We start from the raw sequence: 20,949 nt of genomic DNA on the forward strand, positions 1-20,949 counted from the left end.
CACCACCCATATGTTTTTAAAGGGCAGTGGCTGGGTTTCATATATGAGCTAGATCATTATCTGGTGAGTTAGAGACCCTGGTCAAAGACCAGAATAACATACTAATCCTTGCTGATTACATTCATTCGCAGGCGGTCATTTAAGTATCCAGTCAGAATCGTTTATGCACTGTATTTTTAAAGAACAAGAGGAGGCCCTTTGTCATCTTAAATCCCTTTATCTGGGCTTCACTCCATAATCTTTTGCCTTATACCTTTGGTTCAACACTTTCTATATGTTTAAGCTTATCAAGAATCATTTTTAATGCTCCCTAAATAATTTTTAGCCATAACTCCTTTGGCCAATATTTGTGGTTCTTAGAAGTTAAAGGTGCTAACTCAACAATATGTGAAAATCAATGTGGTATTTGATTTTTAGGTTTGTCCTCTGATACTTAGATTATGTCCAGATATTAAGATTTATGGAAATGTAATCAGTGGCTGAGTAATCCTGGCCATTATGGAAAGTTTTGTATATAAGAAGTAAAGGCAACGTTGACCAAAACACTACACTTCAAGAGAAACATAATCTTGTTTCTGAGGAGACCGTGAGTATAACTTCTTTTGGGCAAAATTCATATTTGAATTATTGAACTCATTATTTCCTATAGCACAACTCTTGCATTTTTAAAAAGTGTTCATATTTGTTGCATATTTATCTTAATATAAATGTGTCTATTTAAGTTAGGGATCATTCTTCTAAGGTCTTATTTATTCTTGAATTTTTTTGTGAACTTATTAATTACTAGATGACAGATTTGCTTATTAATTCAGCATTTTGAATGTTGAAAAACTGCTGGTTGGCCTTCATGTACAAGTTTGTCCCTTTCTAAAATATCTTTGTAGAAACATGGTTAAAAATCCATTTGTAAGAGACACTATTTTATCTAATCCTACACTAAGTAAGGGGCCAAACTCTTGGACCAGAGGGCCAGATTGAGGTCTTGAGAGCTTCAGTCTGGTTTTCTAGTTGGTTGGAGACTATGCTAAGTGTTCGATATGAATTCTGACAAATGGTTATACGCCTTTGTCGAAACATCAGCAACTGAGAAATCACCTCTTTCCAAAGATTCCCACTTGAGTCCAATGATCCAAGTCTTACAAAGCTCTTCACTATGTGGAATTAAAATCTTTCCATGTGTGACCACCAAATATTGTTCCTGATACTTGGTAGTTTCTTTTTCTTTTTTAGATTTATTTATTTATTTATTTGAGAAAGGAGAGAAAGCACGAGTGGTTGGGAGGGGCAGAGGGAAAGGGGGACACAGACTCCAAGCTGAGCAGGGAGCCCAACCCCAAGCTCAGACTCAGGACTCTGAGGTCATGACCTGAGCTGAAGGCATACGCTTAACCAACTGAGCCACTCAGGACCCCAACACTTAGCAGTTTCTTAGCAAATATTTATGGAAAGACTTATTTCCTACACACTAAAAATGAATTGATTTAAAACTGTCCTCCACGTGGTGTCTCTTCAAATATTTGAGGGAAAATATCTCTTCTCCCTCGAGGCTTTTTCAGCAACTTAATATCTGAGGATTCTCAAACTTGTGGTTGGTGATTACAATATAGAAGGGAGGTTAGATGTTCTGGATCTAATGTCAAATATTTTGTCTATGCTGAGAAATAAGTGATAATTAGCATCACAAGATCAGAAAAGTAGTGGGCCATAAAAGTGCCCATTTGGAAAAAGTTTAAAATTGTAATTTCAATCAAGAGGTAAAAATGGAAAAGAACATCAGTTTAGTTCTAATAAGTCTGAGTGTATGGGGAATTCCTTATTGTCCAAGAGAAAATGCTGACCAGCTGCCTCAAGGACCACATGTTGACAAGCAAGGCTGATCAATTTTAAGTTGGGCAATCCAGTTTTTCAGGTAACTCAAAGCAAAAAATTCATTCATTTTATAGCAAGGACATTTTGTCACTGGGGTGTACTATGTTGTAGGTACAAGAAACCTAATAATTATGGTGTTCTCATTTTACTTTTCAAATGATGCACTTTTAGTTTCATAAATGGTATCGCATACACTATACTGCATCTACCAAATGAACTGTGTTCTGTGCCTTGTTTTTACAATCCATTTGAGATAACTTTTCATATAAATACAAACGTATCTGCTTCACTTTTTTCTCTTTGGGGAGAGAGTGTTATAGTATTTTTTCTTTTTATTTTTGAATTCAAATATGATTGATCAACATTATATCCATTTCAAGTCTACAACATTAAGGATTCGATATTTGTATGTATTACAAGATGATCTCCACAATAAGTCTAGTTCATACCCATCATCATACAGAATCATTTTTTCCTGAGATGAAAACTTTTAAGATCTACTCTTTTAGCAACTTAAAAAATGTAATACACTAACTATAGTCTCCGTGCTGTATATTATATCCCCCTGACATCTGTTTTATAACTGGGAGTTTATACTTTTTAATCCCCTTCTCCTGTTTCATCCCCTTTCTACCTCCCTGCCTCTGGTAACCACCAATCTATTCTCTGTATCCATGAGTTCAGCTGTTTGTCTTTTGTTTAGGGATTTGTTTGTTTAGATGTGACACATAAGTGAGACCATACGGTATGTGTCTTTCACTGTCTGATTTATTTCACTGAACATAATGCTCTCGAGGTCTATCCATATTGTCCTCTATGGCAAGACTTCCTTCTTTTTAAAGGTTGATAATAGTATTTGTGTGTGTGTGTGTGTGTGTGTGTGTGTGTGTGTGTGTGTGTGTGACATTTTCTTTATTCATTTATCCATCAACAGACACTTAGTTTGTTTCCATGGCTTAGCTGTTGCAAATAATGCTGCAGTGAACATGGAGGTGCAGATACCTTGTTGAGTTAGTAGTTTTTTGTTTCCTTTGGATAAATACCCAGAAGTGGAATTGTCCCATATAATCACCTCAGATTAATAAATATTTATAAGCTGTATTAAAAACATCATGAGGGGTTGGAATGGGTGTTATATTGAGACTGAATCTAGGAAAATCAAATGTTCGCACAATGCCCCCTGCCCCAGGACTTTGGGCTCGCAAAATAAGTTGGCCAAAACCTTAAAAAATAAGGCCGAACAAGAATATAATAGAATGTAGTGCCAGAGAATTTGAAGATATTTTTATCAATTAAGATGTGTTCAATATGACTTGAAAACCAAGTGAGAACCATTCTTAAAAGGAATCGAGTAGAGTGAAAACACATGAGGCATTAAAACACCTATGCGGCCGTCCTCCCGTCCCAGTTCATTGCCCCACAGAATATAATCAAACCTACGCTTTTGTACAGTTTGCATGAAGGTCAAATTAGCACAAAATACAAGCATCATGAAAGTGTAAAGGGCTAACACCCATGGCACCGGTTACTCTTGTGTTTCAGGCAAGACCACAATGTGGCTGCTATTAACAGCGGCGAGTGTGATATCTACACTTGGAACCACACATGGTTTATTTGGAAAATTACATCCCACAAACCCTGAAGTGACCATGAATATAGTAAGTTCCCGGGTGGGTGGGGGGAGGGGATCCTACAGAACCGAGAGCTCCTGCCATGACTTAGAATCGTGGCGCGTTGAAGCTTTTCCATGACTGATCAAGAGCAGCTAACAGTATCTACTTACTAGATGCGTTTAAAAACTCAGCTAAAACGGAAAGCTTTGTTTATCCTCATCAGAGTCAGATGATCACCTACTGGGGATACCCAGCTGAGGAATATGAAGTTGTGACCGAAGACGGTTATATCCTTGGGATCGACAGAATTCCTTATGGGAGGAAAAATTCAGAGAATATAGGTATAATCCTTTCTCCCTCCCTTTTTCTCCCTTCCTCTCACCCTCTCTCTTTTCTTCCCTGCATTCCATCCATGTTCCTTTCCTCCCTTCCTTCCTCCTTTCATTGCTCCCTATGACATAATGAGTCTTGCTCATTCTGGAAATGCAACAGTGACGAAGCCTAATCTCAATCTTCAGAGAGATCACCATCAAGCCAATGAGCTGCGTGACCAGATGGTTAGAATAACATGTGATAAGTGCAACGCTAGAGCTAGGGCTCTACAGAGGATATTACACCGGGAGTTCTGGCAAAAGTGTCCAGCTCAGCCAGTGGAGGGCAAGGAGAACTTGCTCTAGGAATAATAACCACACCGAGTCCTGGGGCATCAGGAAGTCAGCCAGGACGGGCGTTGCAGTAGGAAGGATGGGGAGGCGACTTGAGGCTCCTTTCCTAAACAGATGGAGTGATTTAAATAAAAACGTATCTTCTTCTCATTGTGGGAGAATCGTGAAATCTAAAAGAGCAGAGTTAGCAGGATCCCTGTCACTTTCCCACTCACAATCCACTGAAACTGACGTCATGCTGAATTTCCTCCGAATACAAGGTTTTCAATAGCTTTCTGGGGTATGATTGGCAGACAGTAAACTGCACAGGTTTGAAACGCACAGTCTGATACATTTTGTCACTTGAGAGACCACCCCCCATAATTCAGATAATAGATCCAAATATTCAACTCAATCAAGCAAATGAACTCTACTCGTCCGAAAGCCCGTTTCCGTCTTCATGTTTGTCTGAGAATAAGAAATGAGTTTATAAAGCTTGGATACGATCTCCTTCCTCAGGCCGGAGACCTGTTGCATTTTTGCAACACGGTTTGCTCGCATCAGCCACAAACTGGATCTCCAACCTGCCCAACAACAGCCTGGCCTTCATCCTGGCCGACGCCGGGTACGACGTGTGGCTGGGGAACAGCAGGGGCAACACCTGGGCCAGGAGGAATCTGTACTACTCGCCCGACTCCGTCGAATTCTGGGCTTTCAGGTAAAGAAAAGGGACAATTAAAGACGGACAATTAAAAATAAACATGGAGTTGAAAAAGAACGGGGATTCGCAAGCGCGAACGCCACTCCAGTCCCGTTTTAACGTATGACGCTGAGTAGGAAAAAAACAGGTGATTTTTATCCTGATTCAACGGTCTCCCACAAGGGGATAGCAGAAGCCCGCTTCCCATTTCCAAAGATGGTTCCAGGCGATGTGTGGGGAGTGAATGAGAGGGAGATGTGACTCCCCTGCTGGGGCACTGGCATGGCTCACACAGGAGCATTAAATCTGACTTTCGTGTTTAGCAATGGAAAGAATCCCCACCTACAGACGCCGCCTGTTTGCATCCAGTGGTAGCTGGGACGCTCTGCTTCAGAAATGACATCGGCTGTTCTAAGAAGTCCCTGCCCAAAGCACCTGACACTAACGGCCTAGAAGCAGCGATGCTTCGAGAGCCTGGTTTTCTATTTCCCAAAGAGAGGCTTGGCTATAGAAATGCTTGACCTTTAGAAATACAGCGAGGAAATGTGTTTACTTGTATTCTGTCCCTTTTCTTCTTGCAGCTTTGACGAGATGGCTAAATATGACCTTCCCGCCACCATTGACTTCATCTTGAAGAAAACGGGACAGGACAAGCTACACTACGTTGGCCATTCCCAGGGCACCACCATTGGTGGGTAAAAACAGCAGATGCGGGTGGTCTGGCCTGTGGGGACCCCTTCCCAGTGGCCATGCCAACTGCCTTCCGTTCATCATGTAAAGTAACGGTTACGACAGTCCCACAACATAGGGACAATGATTATTCCTATTGTACGTACGGGAAACAAAATGGGAGAGTGAATAGTTTGTGCAAGACAACGCAGGTAGACGGACTGGGTAGCTGAGCCACCAGTTCAGGCAACCGGCCCCCCGAGCCCACGCTCTGAGACACCCTCACGACCTCCAGGCGGAACTTACTCCATCCACCCAACCACAATTATGGAGTGTTCGCAATGTGTCCTAAGAGCATTGCAATAAATAAGGTAGATGAGGCTTTCTGTCCCTGTATGCTCTAGGGGGAGGCGGAGAGTAACAAGGGTTAGAAAGTAAAATACGGAGTAGGTTAGGTAATGGTGATGCCACGGAAGCAGGTAAATCAGGACAGGCAGTTCGGGAGCGTCAGAGGGGTCACAGCGAGTGCAGACGAGAACAGCACCAGCACTCCCTGGGGCGGGAGGGCGGGGGGCACCATGCACGCCTGAGAGACTGCGCTCTGGGAAGAGGGAACAGCAGGTGCACAGGCTCCGAGGTTGCAGCCTGTTCAAGGGATGGAGATGGATGAAGCGCCTCACTGTGTAGCTGCATCGGATGCAAAGCAAGAGCCGAGGTGCGGATGCGGCCGAGGAGACCGGACAGCTCGGGGCTTCGGGCCGTGGTAGGGATTTCAGCTCTCACTCTGAATGCAAAGGGGACCACAGGGAACTCCAGTTCTGAAGACAGGTGTTCCAGGATCCGACCTCAGGCTCCTCCATGGGATCAGAGGTTACACGGCCCCATTGACAGGATCCCCTCCAGCTGCTGGTGAGGAATGAAGGCCAGGATAGAGGAACCAGCTAGGGGCTCAGAGTAACCCTCTCCAGGCCTGGCAGTGACCCGGATGCGGGTGGGGCCTGGGTGCACAGTTGGGTTCTGGAGGTACAACCTACACGACTTGCCTCTACATCGGGTTCAGGGGATAAGGGAAGGAGTCCAGGATGACACAAGACTTGTGGCCTGAGCACCCGGAGCCATGGGGATGCCCAGCCCCGAGGGGTCGGCAGTGACAAGGGCTCTATAGGGTCTGGAGGGCGGGGGCCCTGTTTTCTGGCTGCTGGCTGTCAAGGCACCCGTTGGAGATCGAAGTGGAGGGCTATGCAGTCGGGTGGCGATACAAATCTGGAGTTCAGGGGAGAGGACCGGACTGAAAACCCCGAAATGTACGTGAGCCAGGATGCAACGACCAGGGGAGCGCGTTCTGACTGGAGAGAGGAGGAGCCCAAGGGACAAGGCCCGGGCCACCCTTACTTTGGAGGATGGGAAAGAATCAGGTGCAGAAGCGAGACACGATGGTGACAGCGCTGGGAGGGAAGCGGAGGACCTGGTGTGGAGGCGGGGGGAGAATGAGTTCTAAGAAGGAGAAGGAGGCCAACTGTGCAGGGGGCTGCCGAGGCGTCCTGTGGCCTGAAGTCAGGGAGGGATTTGGCAGCGGGTCGGGTGTAGGGACAACCGCACGGCCCGGTCGGGTGACAGCTGCACCAGGTGAGCCCGAGAGCATGATGGAGAGAGCGACGGAGGGAGGGGGAAGGACCACCGGGGAGGAGCCACGACGTGTGTCCGGGTGTGTGCAGGCGTCACCGTGGCTGCTGACCCGGCCCGTGGGAAGCCAAGCATTCAGAACAGCCCCGTGTAGACGTCTACACAGGGAAGCAGGTGAAGCGGCGGCTGGGTGTGTGCATCGCACCTACAGGACTTTAAGGATTTTATTCACTTATGTAAAGTGGGAAGGAGAGAGCACGCGAGGGAGCACACCAGCAGGGGGAGGAGCAGACCCCGCTCTGAGCCGGACCCACCCCGGGACCCGAGGTCAAGACCTGAGCCCAAGGCAGACATTCAACCGACTGATCCGACTGATCCACTGGTGCCTCTCACCTATAAAATTTAATTTAATTTTAAAAATCATTTCCTATTTTTTCTAAAAGACTTTACTTGTTTATTCAGGAGAGACACACAGAGAGAGGCAGAGACCCAGGCAGAGGGAGAAGCAGGCTCCCTGCAGGGAGCCCGGCGTGGGACTCGATCCCGGGACCCCGGGTCACCATGTGAGCGGAAGGCAGACGCTCAATCCCTGAGCCACCCAGGCGTCCCTTACCTATAGAATTTTAAAGGAAAAGGTCCGTGAGGTTGGGCACAGTTCCCAGGGAGATGAGGATTGGTATCCAGGGCGTTTTATAAACAAGCGCCTCTGGGGCCAAGGGCAGAGAAGCGAGAGTAGTCAGAGGGAGAAGGTGACACCGTCCCACGAAGGCCCCAACGACGCTGTAGGAGGTGGCTCTTCAGAGTCTTGACTGGGACTAGGCGGCCGAGCCTTTTTCCCGACTTGCCGACCAGCATTTGATGCACACGTGCCCTGGGAAAGGGATTCCCTTGAATCCTTTGACAACCTTGGATCCTCTTGAGCAAAAGCGAAATCAGAGACGAGTCACAACCGTCCCCGCCCCTGGGGTTGGACAAAGGCCTCAGGCAGGAAGAGGAATCTGGGCAGTTACAGCACAGCATCAGTCACACGTGGTCAACGGTTGACTCAAAATCCTTTTTTTTTTAAAGAACAGAAGATTTATTTATTTATTTTAGAGGGAGCGCGTGCGTGTGCGGGAAGGGAATCTCAAGCGGACGTCCCACTGAGCGTGGAGCCCCTCGGGGGCTGGATCCCACGACCCTGAGATCACGACCTGAGCAGAAACCACGAATCGGATGCTCAACCCACAGGCCATCCAGGAACTCCTCACAATCCTTTATTAAAAAGGGGGAGATGTTCTAGATTGCTAAAATTGACTCCTTCCGTTTCTCAAACCATTCCAAAATGTCACCATTTTGGAGGGAAATCCGCCTTGACTTCTGACGCAGCGCTGCTTTTTTTAAACAGCACACATCGAGTAGAGTTTAAACTTCTCTCGATGATCCAGGGTTATGAAACTCGAGACGCAAGGCAGACAATTTCCCAGGATTTACTGAGATGAGTAGAACTGACACTAAATGACCCCAAACTACCACTCTTTGGAGTCATTTGAACTTTGAACATTCCGTTCTTCTTTGTCACTGACGGGGGACTTGTCATTGCTATTGCCGCACGCATAGATTTCTGGAAGGTGTTTCCACTCTGAATTCGCATCTCGGAATCTTCCGCGTCCTGAGAGGCGGGAGGAGTGTCCTTGTTAGAATCGCGTCTCAAAGAGGATTGTTTATTGGGAGCAAGCGAGCGTATTCTGAGAATCACCCGTCCTGACAGTGCAGGGACCTCTAGACACCCGTGCAAACTCTTCATGTGTGATTCTTGTTTCTTTTGGGTGAAAATCTGCAGATTGGGGCAAGCAGGCAAAGGATCCCTTCCCAAACATAGGATTCTTACAAAGACCATTCTTCCTCAAGTAGAATTAGGCCAAGGTAGGTGTTTACATTTGAAAATCTTTTTTTTCCCCCAGGACATTCTTAATGAAAAATTAATTAATTAATTAATTAATTAATGTCTTAATTAATGTTATTAACCGTGGGGAGAGATTGCCCTATGTAGTTTGACCATATAGAGCTTAGCTCACAGCCCAGGCTACTAATATGCTACTGTTCATAATACCACGTAACTCTAGGGACGCCTGGAGGGCTCAGCGGTTGAGCATCTGCCTTCAGCCCAGGGTGTGATCCTGGGGTCCTGGGATCGAGTCCTGCATCGGGCTCCCTGCATGGAGCCTGCATCTCCCTCTGCCTGTGTCTCTGCCTCACTCTCTGGGTCTCTCATGGATAAATAAATAAAATCTAAAAAAAAAAAAGGGGGGGAATTAACTACAGACAAGAGCTGAATATATTCACCATGTTTGAAATGTTTGAATTATTGTGGCTACTCACTTACCCAGCATTTACGCTGTGCCAAGTGTCCTGGGAAATACCTTCCATAATTCATTTGGTTCCCCCCAAAAAAACCTACTGAAGCACTCACTATTAGCCCCATATTTAGGATGAGGGAAATGAGGCTCTTCGCCTTTAGGTGACTTGTCCAAGGTCACAAAGCTAATAAACCACATAGCCAGGATTCAAATCTCAGTTGGTCGGATTTCAAACGTTTTTAATCTTCCCACTTCCGTACCCTACTCATAGTAAATGCCGATTAATTATCTCACTGTAATGACATGAATTTGAACTCCTCAAGACCTACATGCAGTATAAATAGCGTTTTGCCCCCCCGTGGGAATCGTAAAGTTGGCCTATTTTCTACAGTCAGATGAAAGAGTCTATTACAACGTTTTACAAGTTCTAGCCTCCTGTTCCCAGAGAGAATCTACGAAAATAAAACAAAGATACTAAAATCTGATCTCTTCGAACAAGCGGAGACTGTCAGCGTCTCCTTCGCACAGGGCATTCGGAGTAAATAATGTCGTGCTCGGAAAACACACGCGCACACGCCTTCTCCACTGGCCCGTGTTGTTCTGTTTCAGGTTTCATCGCCTTTTCCACCAATCCCAAGCTGGCGAAACGGATCAAAACCTTCTATGCATTAGCTCCCGTTGCCACCGTGAAGTACACCGAAACCCTGTTAAACAAACTCATGCTCGTCCCTTCGTTCCTCTTCAAGGTATGTGATTCTCTGTAACCGAATCTCGGATCCCAAGTTGTCCGCGTGTCTCGCCGTGAGGGAAAGGGAGCGAAACACCTGGTGGAGGGCCACTGCCGAAGGTGCAGATGTGCGCTTGTGTGTTTTATTTCCCCGACCTTGGCTGGCTCCCCGTCCAGCGGGCGGGACCCCCTTCGTCTCTGCGTCTCCCCACTTCTGTGGGTTAGCGGGGCAGAGTGCTCCTCCCCTTCACCGACGTTTCCCCCCTAGTTGTATGGAAACCACAATCAGGGAAGCGGGGAGAGGAACAAAAGCAGTCACAGAAGAAGCCTCAACCACCTGCACCAAGGAAACCAGAAAGGGGAAGGATAGAAAAGAACGGGAAGGACAAGGAGGGGAGCAATGCTCGGGGAGGCCCCTGGAAGGCCCTTGGCTTTGCAAGCCTTCCCCCCACCCGAGCTCCCCTGTACGTGGGGCTCCCGAGTGCGGAGCATGCACTAAGCCATGCCTCGTGGGCTCGTGGGGGGGATGCTCTGTGCTTCTGCAGCACCTGATCACCTACTTCTCCCCCTGTCGAAGCCGGCACCGCGGGCCGGGACCCTGCTTCCTTTGGGGGAACCGTTGTCCTGCGGGCTGAGGGGAGTCAGGATGCCCTTTCCTCCCGTGGTTCTGGACGATTCATTTCCTTTCACTCTGAACTGACTGTGTGTCGAGCACCCAAGAGACTCTCTAGCAGTCAAACCGCATTTGTAAAGCTCTTGTTCAAAGCGTGAATGCACGTGATGACCTTGGGTGGAGTCACTGTCGCGTGGATGCAGGTGTTTATTCGCTACTGGGCTCAGCTTTGGCGATGGGCCATGTGCACAGCGGGTTCAAAGCCGGTGATAACAAATGTTGGACCTCGATCGGAAGCTTAGGGCCTGGGGCCGGATGCCGGCTTGTACGGTGCATAACCGCCCAGCCGGTTGTAGGCAGCACAGGGCCCTGACTCTCTCCTGTCTCCTCTTGAGCGATATGGGGTCACAGAATTGAGGCAAACGCTTTCAATAATCAGACCACCTCAGCTCATTGTCTTTCCAGAGGCTTCCGGACCACGTGGCGCAGACTCACCATTCTGCTCCGGATCCTTTCGTGTTCCACTGCTGACGTCACGCATCTAGCTCTTACTCACGACATGTCTCCCACGTTGTTTCATGATCTTATTTCATGACGCTTATTTGCCCGACTAGACTGTAACCCCTTGGGCCTTACACTTCCCGGGAGCCACCATGTTCCCAGCAGAACAATAAATATTCAAAGTCGATCATCTGTCCTGTCCACTCCACAACTTTATTGTGGGAATTAAACAAGAGACGTATTTAGGATTCCCAAAGCGACATGACGAGCCATGAACATCTCGTGAGCCTATTCACCCCTGAACCGGTCAACCAGACGAATTAATGGGTCTTCTCCGTCGGTTGATTTTTGCAAACCTCTATCAATGCTTTTATTTTTCAGCTTATATTTGGAAACAAAATATTCTACCCACACCACTTCTTCGATCAATTTCTCGCCACCGAGGTGTGCTCCCGCGAGACGGTGGATCTCCTCTGCAGCAACGCCCTGTTTATCATTTGTGGATTTGACACTAAGAACTTGAACATGGTTTGTATGCATTGACATTTCTATTCTGAATATTTTGAGCAACATTTTGATCGATGCCTTGTCCTACCACCAGTTAGACATGGTACTTTAAACAGCTAGAAGTAGTGGGCATCCGTGTGGCTCTGTTGGGGAACCATCCGATGCAGGTCTTGCTCTCAGGGTCATGAGGTCAAGCCCCGTGTTGGGCTCCATGCTGGGTGTGGAGCCTACTTAAAAAAAAAAAAGAAAAGAAAAGAAAACCCACCACCACCAACAACAAAAACCAACCAGAGAAGTAGAAGTAGCCTCAGAATTGTGTTCAAGCCCAAGGGAAGTCACATCATTGCTCCCAGTTTCGTTCCCTCCAGCTCCATGCTGGCACCAAGTTCCCCCTAAGTAAACAGCATGTAGAAAAAAAAATTGTAGATAGTGAGCACTACCCACTCCTGACCTCTTAAGGTGTAACATTTAAATTCTGCGAGGGGAGTCATGGAACGATATTTTTGACATTCTCCTCCACCAATGTCTGAGCACTGAATAAATGTTCTTAGTGCTGATAGTCATTTCCATAAATTTTATAAAATTTATTTCTGAGCAACTATGGATGTCAGCTTTCGTCCATATACTTTATCTGGCTGTTTCACTTGCTTTGAATCGGGTTTGGGTTTTAAAACATATGTGACAATAAATAAATAAATAAATAAATAAATAACAAAAAATAAAAATAAATAAATAAATAATAAAAAAATAAAACATATATGACAAAACGCAGTATCATAAGTAGTTTAAGAGCACGGATTCAGGTTAGGGACCTACGTTCGAATCCTGTCTTTGGAGCTGAGTCACGACTCCTCTGTCTTGGTTTCCTTGTCCCCGAAATGTATTATTGTGGAGATGAAGTGAATGAATGTGTGTCAAGCATATAGAACCTAGTTCAAAGCATATCGCTCGTCGTAATAACATATGCTTTGCTACTAATACTATTATACGTTGAAAATGACCCTCACTCAACATTATCGGTTTAGTTATAGACCCTTGAATACCTGAGGAAACCAAGTTTATTGAGAAGAAGGTCTATGCTACCTCCAGGTGCCTCCTCACTAAACAGTATCTATGGGGCGTTCCTAAGTGCTGTGGCTACTGGGAACAGAACGGTGAAAGCAGAGACGTTCCTGCCCTCGTGGAACTCAAGGACATCCCGTTCTCCTTCCCAATGCTGGTCAGAATCTGTGGATATTTTAAAACATAGATGAACGAAGGGAACTTTCCTTAGGTTCTATTTTGGGTAGTGAATTAAAGTCCCATCCTTCTCTCCGTCTCCATGGCTCTGGGAACATCTGTCATGTTGTATGTGGAAAGGACGGAGCCGTCTACCCTTGTCACACTAAGAAAGCGCAGCCCCGATTACTGCACTGCGTCCATAAGAGCCTTCTGGGGAAAAATCATAGTAAAATAGAGACAAGAGGAGCCAAGGAGATTAGCGATTTCATCCTTCTGCATGAAGATTCTGTGGAGAGATACTTCGTTCTTCTGCGATGATAGTCAATTCGTTCAACTCTGTCCATGATCCTCTACACAGAGCCACCAAGATCCACTACGAACTAGTCTATACAGCAGAGACGGATTTCAGGTTGTCGTCCGGAGTCTGATCCATGTGGATTAGGGCACTTCTAGGAGAGCAGGGTAGCACTAGGATGGTACGTGTCCTATACACGTGTGCCGACTCTCGCACACACGATGTGTACGTACGTATCTATAATTACATATGCACGTATAGGGCTGCCAAGCAAGAGGCTTGTGTGTGGACATTATATTTACTGCACTCTGTGCCTGGGCAGAGGAGAGAGAAAGCTGAGAAGTTAGAGATCCAGATTAAACTCTCTGGCGCTACCCCAATACGAGCTGCATGGCATTGGACGTTTCTCTAAACTTCCCAGAGCCCCGCGTCCCATTTTTGATAGAAGGGGTGATGAGCTGTCCTCACTGAGTGGATACAAACCCAACTGGCTCAGGCACGTGTGCTTTGCGAGCTCTAAAGCAGCATGGAGCTGTGGTGCTCGTGTCCTTTGGTAAATGCTACCCTTAGGCACTTGACCTGGACCAGAGAAATGTAAATCTTAGCTGCTTTTAAGGAACCAAATATACATCTGCGTGTGCATTTGTTTTCTAGAGTCGCTTGGATGTGTATCTGTCACATAATCCAGCAGGAACATCGGTTCAGAACGTGCTCCACTGGTCCCAGGTATCATTTCTCAAATGCTGTTAAAACTTCTTTTGTGGGGTCCCTGGGTGGCTCAACAGTTGAGCATCTGCCTTCAGCCCAGGGCGTGACCCCAGGGTCCCGGGATCGAGTCCTGCGTCGGGCTCCCTGCATGGAGCCTGCTTCTCCCTCTGCCTGGGTCTCTGCCTCTCTCCCTGTGTCTCTCATGAATAAATAAATAACATCTTTTAAAATAAAAAAATAAAATAAAATTTCTTCCATGTGCCTGAGCCCCTGGCACTTTACCTAAAGCACAGTCTTATAATAGTGCCAGGTGCAGGGAATTTTTTTAGTATGTGGCTGCCGGCTGAAAATAACTATCAATCCACACGAATGGAAATCCTATAAGGGGCGTCTCGGTGGCTGAATCAGTTAAGCTTTTGACTCTCGTTTTCGGCTCAGGTCATGATCACGGGGTCGTGACGTGGAGCCCAGGGTCAGGGTCTGCACTGAATGTGGAACCTGCCTCAGATTCTCTCTCTCTCTTCCTCTCCTTCTACCTCTCCCCTCTGTCTCATCCTTTAAAAAATTCTTTCTAATAAAATACAAATAAAATCTAATGAAAACGTCCCTTTGGGCAGCAAAGAAATGAGGGACTTTTTATGACTCGGCCCATGAGAAAAAAAATATTTCAGGCAAAGCCACATTTAAACTTGCACAAGTACCTGGTCCTGGATGAACAATAGTCTTAGCTTTTGGAAGGGGAAGAATGTTTTTCAAAAATTTTTTGAATTGCAAGTAAACTAAACGGAAGGATTCGAATTTTGTTTGCCACATGGCAAGGAGAGGTTTTATTTACTCGTGTTCTTCATTTCTCTGCACTAGGCTGTTAAGTCTGGGAAGTTCCAAGCTTTTGACTGGGGAAGCCCAGTTCAGAACATGATGCACTATCATCAGGTAAGCTTCTTCACGTTGACGTTGTTCACATTTTGAAAGGCAAAGCTATAAAAGGCTGAAATTACGATGACCATGCGTATATTTTCCAAAGGAACGTTGGTGCCCAGACTCATCCTTAAGGCAATTAGGAAGTAGGCGGTAATTTCCTTGGAATCCCTTCATCACGCAGATGTCAGCCCGTCTCCCTTCTCCCACAGCTTTGCGCTGTGTAGAGAAGATGGTCCCCCAAGCCCCCCAGTTTTGTGACATTTTGATGTCTTTAAAGACACCTCATCAGATCAAACATTGTTGAAAACACTTTCCCCCCAACCTTCGCCTCCTTAAAGCCCCCAGACACAGACTTTCTTTGTATCTACCTTTCTACTGGGCTCTACTACCAGGAATCAGAGACATTTATCTTAGAGGACCTGGAATAACAAATCCCAAGCCCACCCTCCCTCCGGCCAAGCCAAAAACAGCACAGGATGGTCTTCGACTAACTGAGCAGTGACACTAATTTAAGAGCCAGAAGGTAGCATTTAGAAAACTCTTTGAACAATGGAGCATGAATAAAGGAAAGTAGGTTTATTATTATGGATATCCTCCACCATGGTGAAGGGTTAAAATACTATGGAAAATTATATATGATGAAATATCTTGCTATGACGAGTTGGCTATTATATAAGATGGGAATATAGAAATATAGAAAACTTAGTATATTGGATTAGTAATTCTCATTACTAACAAAATTCTCTGTCGATAACGGTAAAATTGGTGATTCCTTACTTATTCCCTTGTCTTGCTTCATAAACCTCCTTAAAATTTATGTGTAAATGGTGATTTAGAAAGAGCAAATGGGACTGGTGATAGTTTCTATCGGAATTTTATCGGATCATTAGTAAAATCAAGTAAGCATTCAACAAATACAACCCCTTAGTGAACTGACTGGCCTACCAACTGACCATACTGGTAAATCAATACAAAGCCAAAATAAATGACTCAAGGCATTTCAAGATCATACTTTAGAGTGTCTGGGTAGAGACAGTCTATTACCGTTACGACCCATGCAAATCCACTTCCTTGAGCTTGGGTAGAAATCTAAGTTTTTAATTTGTAAGAATTACCATCGAAAGCCTTGCTGTTCAAGGCGTGTCCAGGACCAACAGCGCCAGCATCACCGAGAATGCAGAGTCCCGGCTCCTCCTCTAGATGTACTGAGTCAGAATCTTCATTTTAACAAGATCCCCGGGTGATTCACAGGCGCTTTCAAGTTTGAAAAGCGCTGACCTAAAACCTATCGCAGCTACTTTGCTCTGTGGATAAAGGCGACTGTCTCTGGGCAATCACTGGTAGGAATCTGCTTAGAAAACTCGACCATGCCAGGCGCATCAAACTTGAGGGCATTATACTAAGTGAAATAAGTCAGAGAAAGACACATACTGTATGACCTCACTTACATGTTTTTGCTTATCTGAAAACAAAAACAACAGCTGAGTTCATAGATGACAGAGAACAGATGAGTGGTTGTCACAGGTGAGCGATACTGGGTGGATGAACTGGGTCAAGGTGGTCCAAAGGTACAAAATTCCAGTTTATAAACTAAATACATCCTGAGGATGTAGAGTACAGCATGGTGACAACTTACAAAACTGTATTGTATATTTGGGAGTTGCCAAGAAAGCGGATCTTCAGAGTTCCCATCACAAGCAAAAACATTATAACCACGCGTGGGTGACGGGCATCACCTAGACTCATTACGGCGACTATTTCATAACACATACATATATTAAATCATTATGTTGCACACCTGAAATTAGCACAATGTTTATGTCAATTGCATCTCAATAAAAAAATAAAATCATCAGCCAATGTCATAGCCTCTGGCCAAGGAAGAAGTATTGGGGTCTAAAGTGCGGTCACCTGTGAAAACCGGGTTCTTCCTCTCTTGTGTTTTATTTTTTTTCCCTCTCTTGTGTTTTAGAGCACGCCTCCCTACTACAACCTGACAGACATGCATGTGCCAATCGCAGTGTGGAACGGTGGCAACGACTTGCTGGCCGACCCTCACGATGTTGACCTTTTGCTTTCCAAGCTCCCCAATCTCATTTACCACAGGAAGATTCCTCCTTACAATCACTTGGACTTTATCTGGGCCATGGATGCCCCTCAAGCGGTTTACAATGAAATTGTTTCCATGATGGGAACAGATAATAAGTAGTTCTAGATTTAAGGAATTATTCTTTTATTGTTCCAAAATACGTTCTTCTCTCACACGTGGTTTTCTATCATGTTTGAGACACGGTGATTGTTCCCATGGTTTTGATTTCAGAAATGTGTTAGCATCAACAATCTTTCCATTGGTAATTTTTGAATTTAAAATGATTTTTAAATTTGGGGCATCTGGGTGGCTCAGTCGGCTAAGTCGTCTGCCTTCGGCTTAAGTCATGATCTCGGGGTCCTAGGATGGAGCCTTGTGTCTGGGCTCGCTGCCCGGGGCGGGGGTCTGCTTCTCCTCCTGCTGCTCCCCCCTGCTCGTGCGTGCACACGCGCTCTCTCTCTCTCTCTCTCAAATAAATAAATAAATAAATAAATACTTAATAAAATAAAATCATTTTTAAATTTTTTATTTTTCACCAAGATGAATCTGGAAACACTTGAGAGTACACCTTCCTGGGGCAGTGGAATGTCTCTCCCAGTCCTCCCATTCCATTTACCTGCCAAACCCAACACAGATTGTGAGACCTGAGTCACGGGTGTGGCCCAAAGACGGTCCTGGGATTGAATACTGACACCCCAGGTGCATGGCTGAGATTGAGTACGTTGCTCCCCCTCCCCCTCTGTGCACTGGGGATATTACTTGCTGTTTTGCATATTTGACCTCATGAAAATCCAATTAAGCTATCAGCTCAATTAAGGTCAGCTCACTTTTACTTCCAAGAGGGAAAGGAGCAACAGGCAACAGGGCAGCCCTGGTTCTGGAAACTAGGGTGCAGCGTGTATGCTCCATCCCTCCTGCTGTTCCACTCCGCATCCCTGGACCTCGGCCACGAAACATGCAACGGGCTAATCAAAAGATTGCTTACATCCCTGCCACCGTTCTGGCAGCCACAGGGTCCAGAAGCATTCCGCTGACCACGTAAGTCGGAAGATACAACTGCCACCAGTGGGTACATGCCCCTCGCCTCAAAAAATGGCTCCTCCAAACTTCCAGAATCTCCATGAAGCACAGCCTAACCTGAGAAATCCTATCAATCCTGTAATATTGTGACCTCATGTTTTATAGATTAAGCATTCTGGGTCACACATATCATGCTACGGGAAGGGTTTAACGTATGAAATATGTGAGGTCGAGAGAGTCTTGTACTCACTAGTATCCGGAGCATGGTGAGGGGTCACGACAATAGGATTCTTATCACACGGTCATGCCCCTCGAGCTTTGCTAGAACGTCTGGAGTCTTCTTGTTTATTTACCCCCTTTATTATTAAAGTGGCAACAAGAAATTGCTGAAAGAAGATCATTTAAAAGTCCTTACTTCAAAACTTCAGCAAACTTTGCTGGCAGCCTTTAAGTCAGGAGACTCTCAGAGACGAGTGACACCCACGGAGGTGGAGCTGGGCAAGGAGTCAGACGCTTCATCCACGCGGCCGCCTCCGGAGAAGCGCAGTCACTTTTCCAGGGAACTACCACCCTCTGGTCTGCATTTAACAATCATGGGCAGCTTTGGTTTTAGTTGTTGAACACAAGTAAATGTATCTGCTCCCACAGAAGCTCCGCCAAGAGCTCCCGTTCCTACATCAGAACTGCCAACACACCTCTGACCTCCGAGGATTTATTTCTCTAGCTGCTCCCTTGCTCCCACGTTAATTTGAAGCTAATTTGAGACATGACATATTTCATCCACGAGTATTTCAGGATGTGCTTCTAGACGATCAGCTCTCTTTTTTTAACATAATAAAGCCATTATCACATCCAAAATTTTCTTTAGATCATTAAACATCCAGTCAGTGTTGAGATTTCCAATTGTCTCATAAATGTCAACATTTTTTACAGTTTTTTTGAATATGAACCCAAAGAAGCACTTCACCTTTTGTTGGTTGATCTGCCTCTTACCTCCTTAGGTCTACAGGTCATCTGTCCCCTTTCTTTTTATTTCTTGAATTTTTTGGTTATTGTTGTTAATGAGACTGTACCTTGGGCCTGTGGTTTCACAACATCGAGATTTTGCTGGTTATGTTCCAGTACTATTATTTAACATCTCCCATAAGCCAGGATTTCTAACCCCAACACTCTTGACATTTTATTTGCCAGATAATTTTGCCCAGATAATCCTGGGCAGTCTAGGGTTTATCCTCAGCCTCTACCCACCTGATGTTAGCAGCACACACAGAATTAGTGACAACTCGAAATGTCTCCAGACATCGCCAAATATCAGCTTAAGGGAAAAACCATCCATCCCCCCTGCTGAGAACCATTTTTGTAGGTTATGACCTTTATCACGGTGAGATCTTTTTTGGAAAAGCTACTTCATAAACCATGTTGTGTTTTTCTAGAATGAAAATTATAATGCAGAACTGCTCATCTTTCAGGATGTCAGTAGCCATCCATGCCTTTGCAGGACCCAGATTCAGTTGTTCACCAGGGGTTAGGGAACAATGCTAGTCTAACCGAATCACTTTTCTCTTCATTTATTAGCTGGGATGCTTCCATAGGAGAAAAGTTTCGTCATGTATTGTTTGGCTCCCCAAAATGTATGATTCTTTCCTTTTTTCAATTTCCAAAATTAATTTCCCTTCTTTTAGTCTCATAATAAATTCATGTTCCTTTGCATATTTGATGTGTTTCAATTCAATGCAATTTTTATTCGTAGCGGTATTAAAGTATTCCCTTCTACTGCTTGTGAGAGCCTCTATGAATGGCTCCAATGTCCTTCTGACTTGCCGTCTTGTGCATTTGCCTCTCCTGCTCTGGGGTCAATTCTTTCTCTAAGAAGTCCTGGCTCCTTTTAAGAAGCCATATTCTGGGACCCCTGGGTGGCGCAGCGGTTTGGCACCTGCCTTTGGCCCAGGGCGCGATCCTGGAGACCCAGGATCGAATCCCACGTCGGGCTCCCGGTGCATGGAGCCTGCTTCTCCCTCTTCCTGTGTCTCTGCCTCTCTCTCTGTCTCTCTCTGTGTGTGACTATCATAAATAAATAAAAAATTTTTAAAAAAAGAAGCCATATTCTGCTAGTGAGGGTGATCATTGTTACTGGATTGGCCATTGCTTTTAGGCTTTTTTCATGAAGAGAGCTAGGTAATCTTTTAAAGATAGACTACATCATGGAGTGCTTGGGTGGCTCAGTCGGTTGTGTCTGATTCTTGGTTTTGGCTCATGTCATGACCCCGGAATCGTGAGATTGAGCCCTGCATCAGGCTCTGTGCTCCTTGCGGGGTCTCCTTGAGATTCTCTCCTTCCTTCTGCCCCTCCCCCATTTACTCTAAATAAATAAAAAATAAATAAAACCTTTAAGATAAAAATACATCAGATGTTCATATTAATTTTCTGTCAATTTTTTTTAAAATATCCCCTCTTCATCTCCTTCTCTAGCATAATATCTGTGAACACATAATCCTTGATCTGTTGCAGTAACATCTTGAATGGTTGTCCTTTGTCTAGTCTCTGTATTTGATATCCCAAATTCTTCAATTTCTTAACCTCTAATTCCTCAACCTACCATTCCAATTCCTCATAAATCTAGAGTTACTTATCTATAATATCTCTTCTCCATATACTTTAACCAATAACCTCAATTCTAGTCAAATAATCTTTCTTATGTCTCAAATATACTTCTTAACTTGCATCTTCATATTGTTGCTCACATTCCCCTCCAAAATCCTTCCTAATTTATTTTGAGGTCGCAAGTAGGTTTCTCTGTCCTGCACATAACTCGCATGTGAGTTATAAATGAACAGAGAAGTATGCTGTCATCTAAAACTTACCAGAAATAATATGACTCTATTTTTAAACA

At 45.1% G+C, this 20,949-nt stretch overlaps 1 protein-coding gene across 1 annotated transcript; it reads left to right on the forward strand.

Moving 5' to 3' along the window:
• The first annotated feature begins 467 nt into the window (after positions 1-467).
• On the forward strand, positions 468-19,771 carry LIPF (lipase F, gastric type). The gene is made up of 10 exons (XM_025441457.3): positions 468-586; positions 3,412-3,527; positions 3,706-3,823; positions 4,646-4,844; positions 5,408-5,517; positions 10,067-10,203; positions 11,680-11,826; positions 13,976-14,047; positions 14,891-14,962; positions 16,923-19,771. The coding sequence occupies exons 2-10, from the start codon at positions 3,423-3,425 to the stop codon at positions 17,157-17,159; spliced, it is 1,197 nt and encodes a 398-aa protein (XP_025297242.1). The 5' UTR covers positions 468-586; positions 3,412-3,422; the 3' UTR covers positions 17,160-19,771.
• The last annotated feature ends 1,178 nt before the right edge of the window (positions 19,772-20,949 follow it).

This window comes from Canis lupus, chromosome 26 (genome assembly GCF_003254725.2).
Source record: "Canis lupus dingo isolate Sandy chromosome 26, ASM325472v2, whole genome shotgun sequence".
In the NCBI taxonomy this organism is placed as follows: domain Eukaryota; kingdom Metazoa; phylum Chordata; class Mammalia; order Carnivora; family Canidae; genus Canis; species Canis lupus.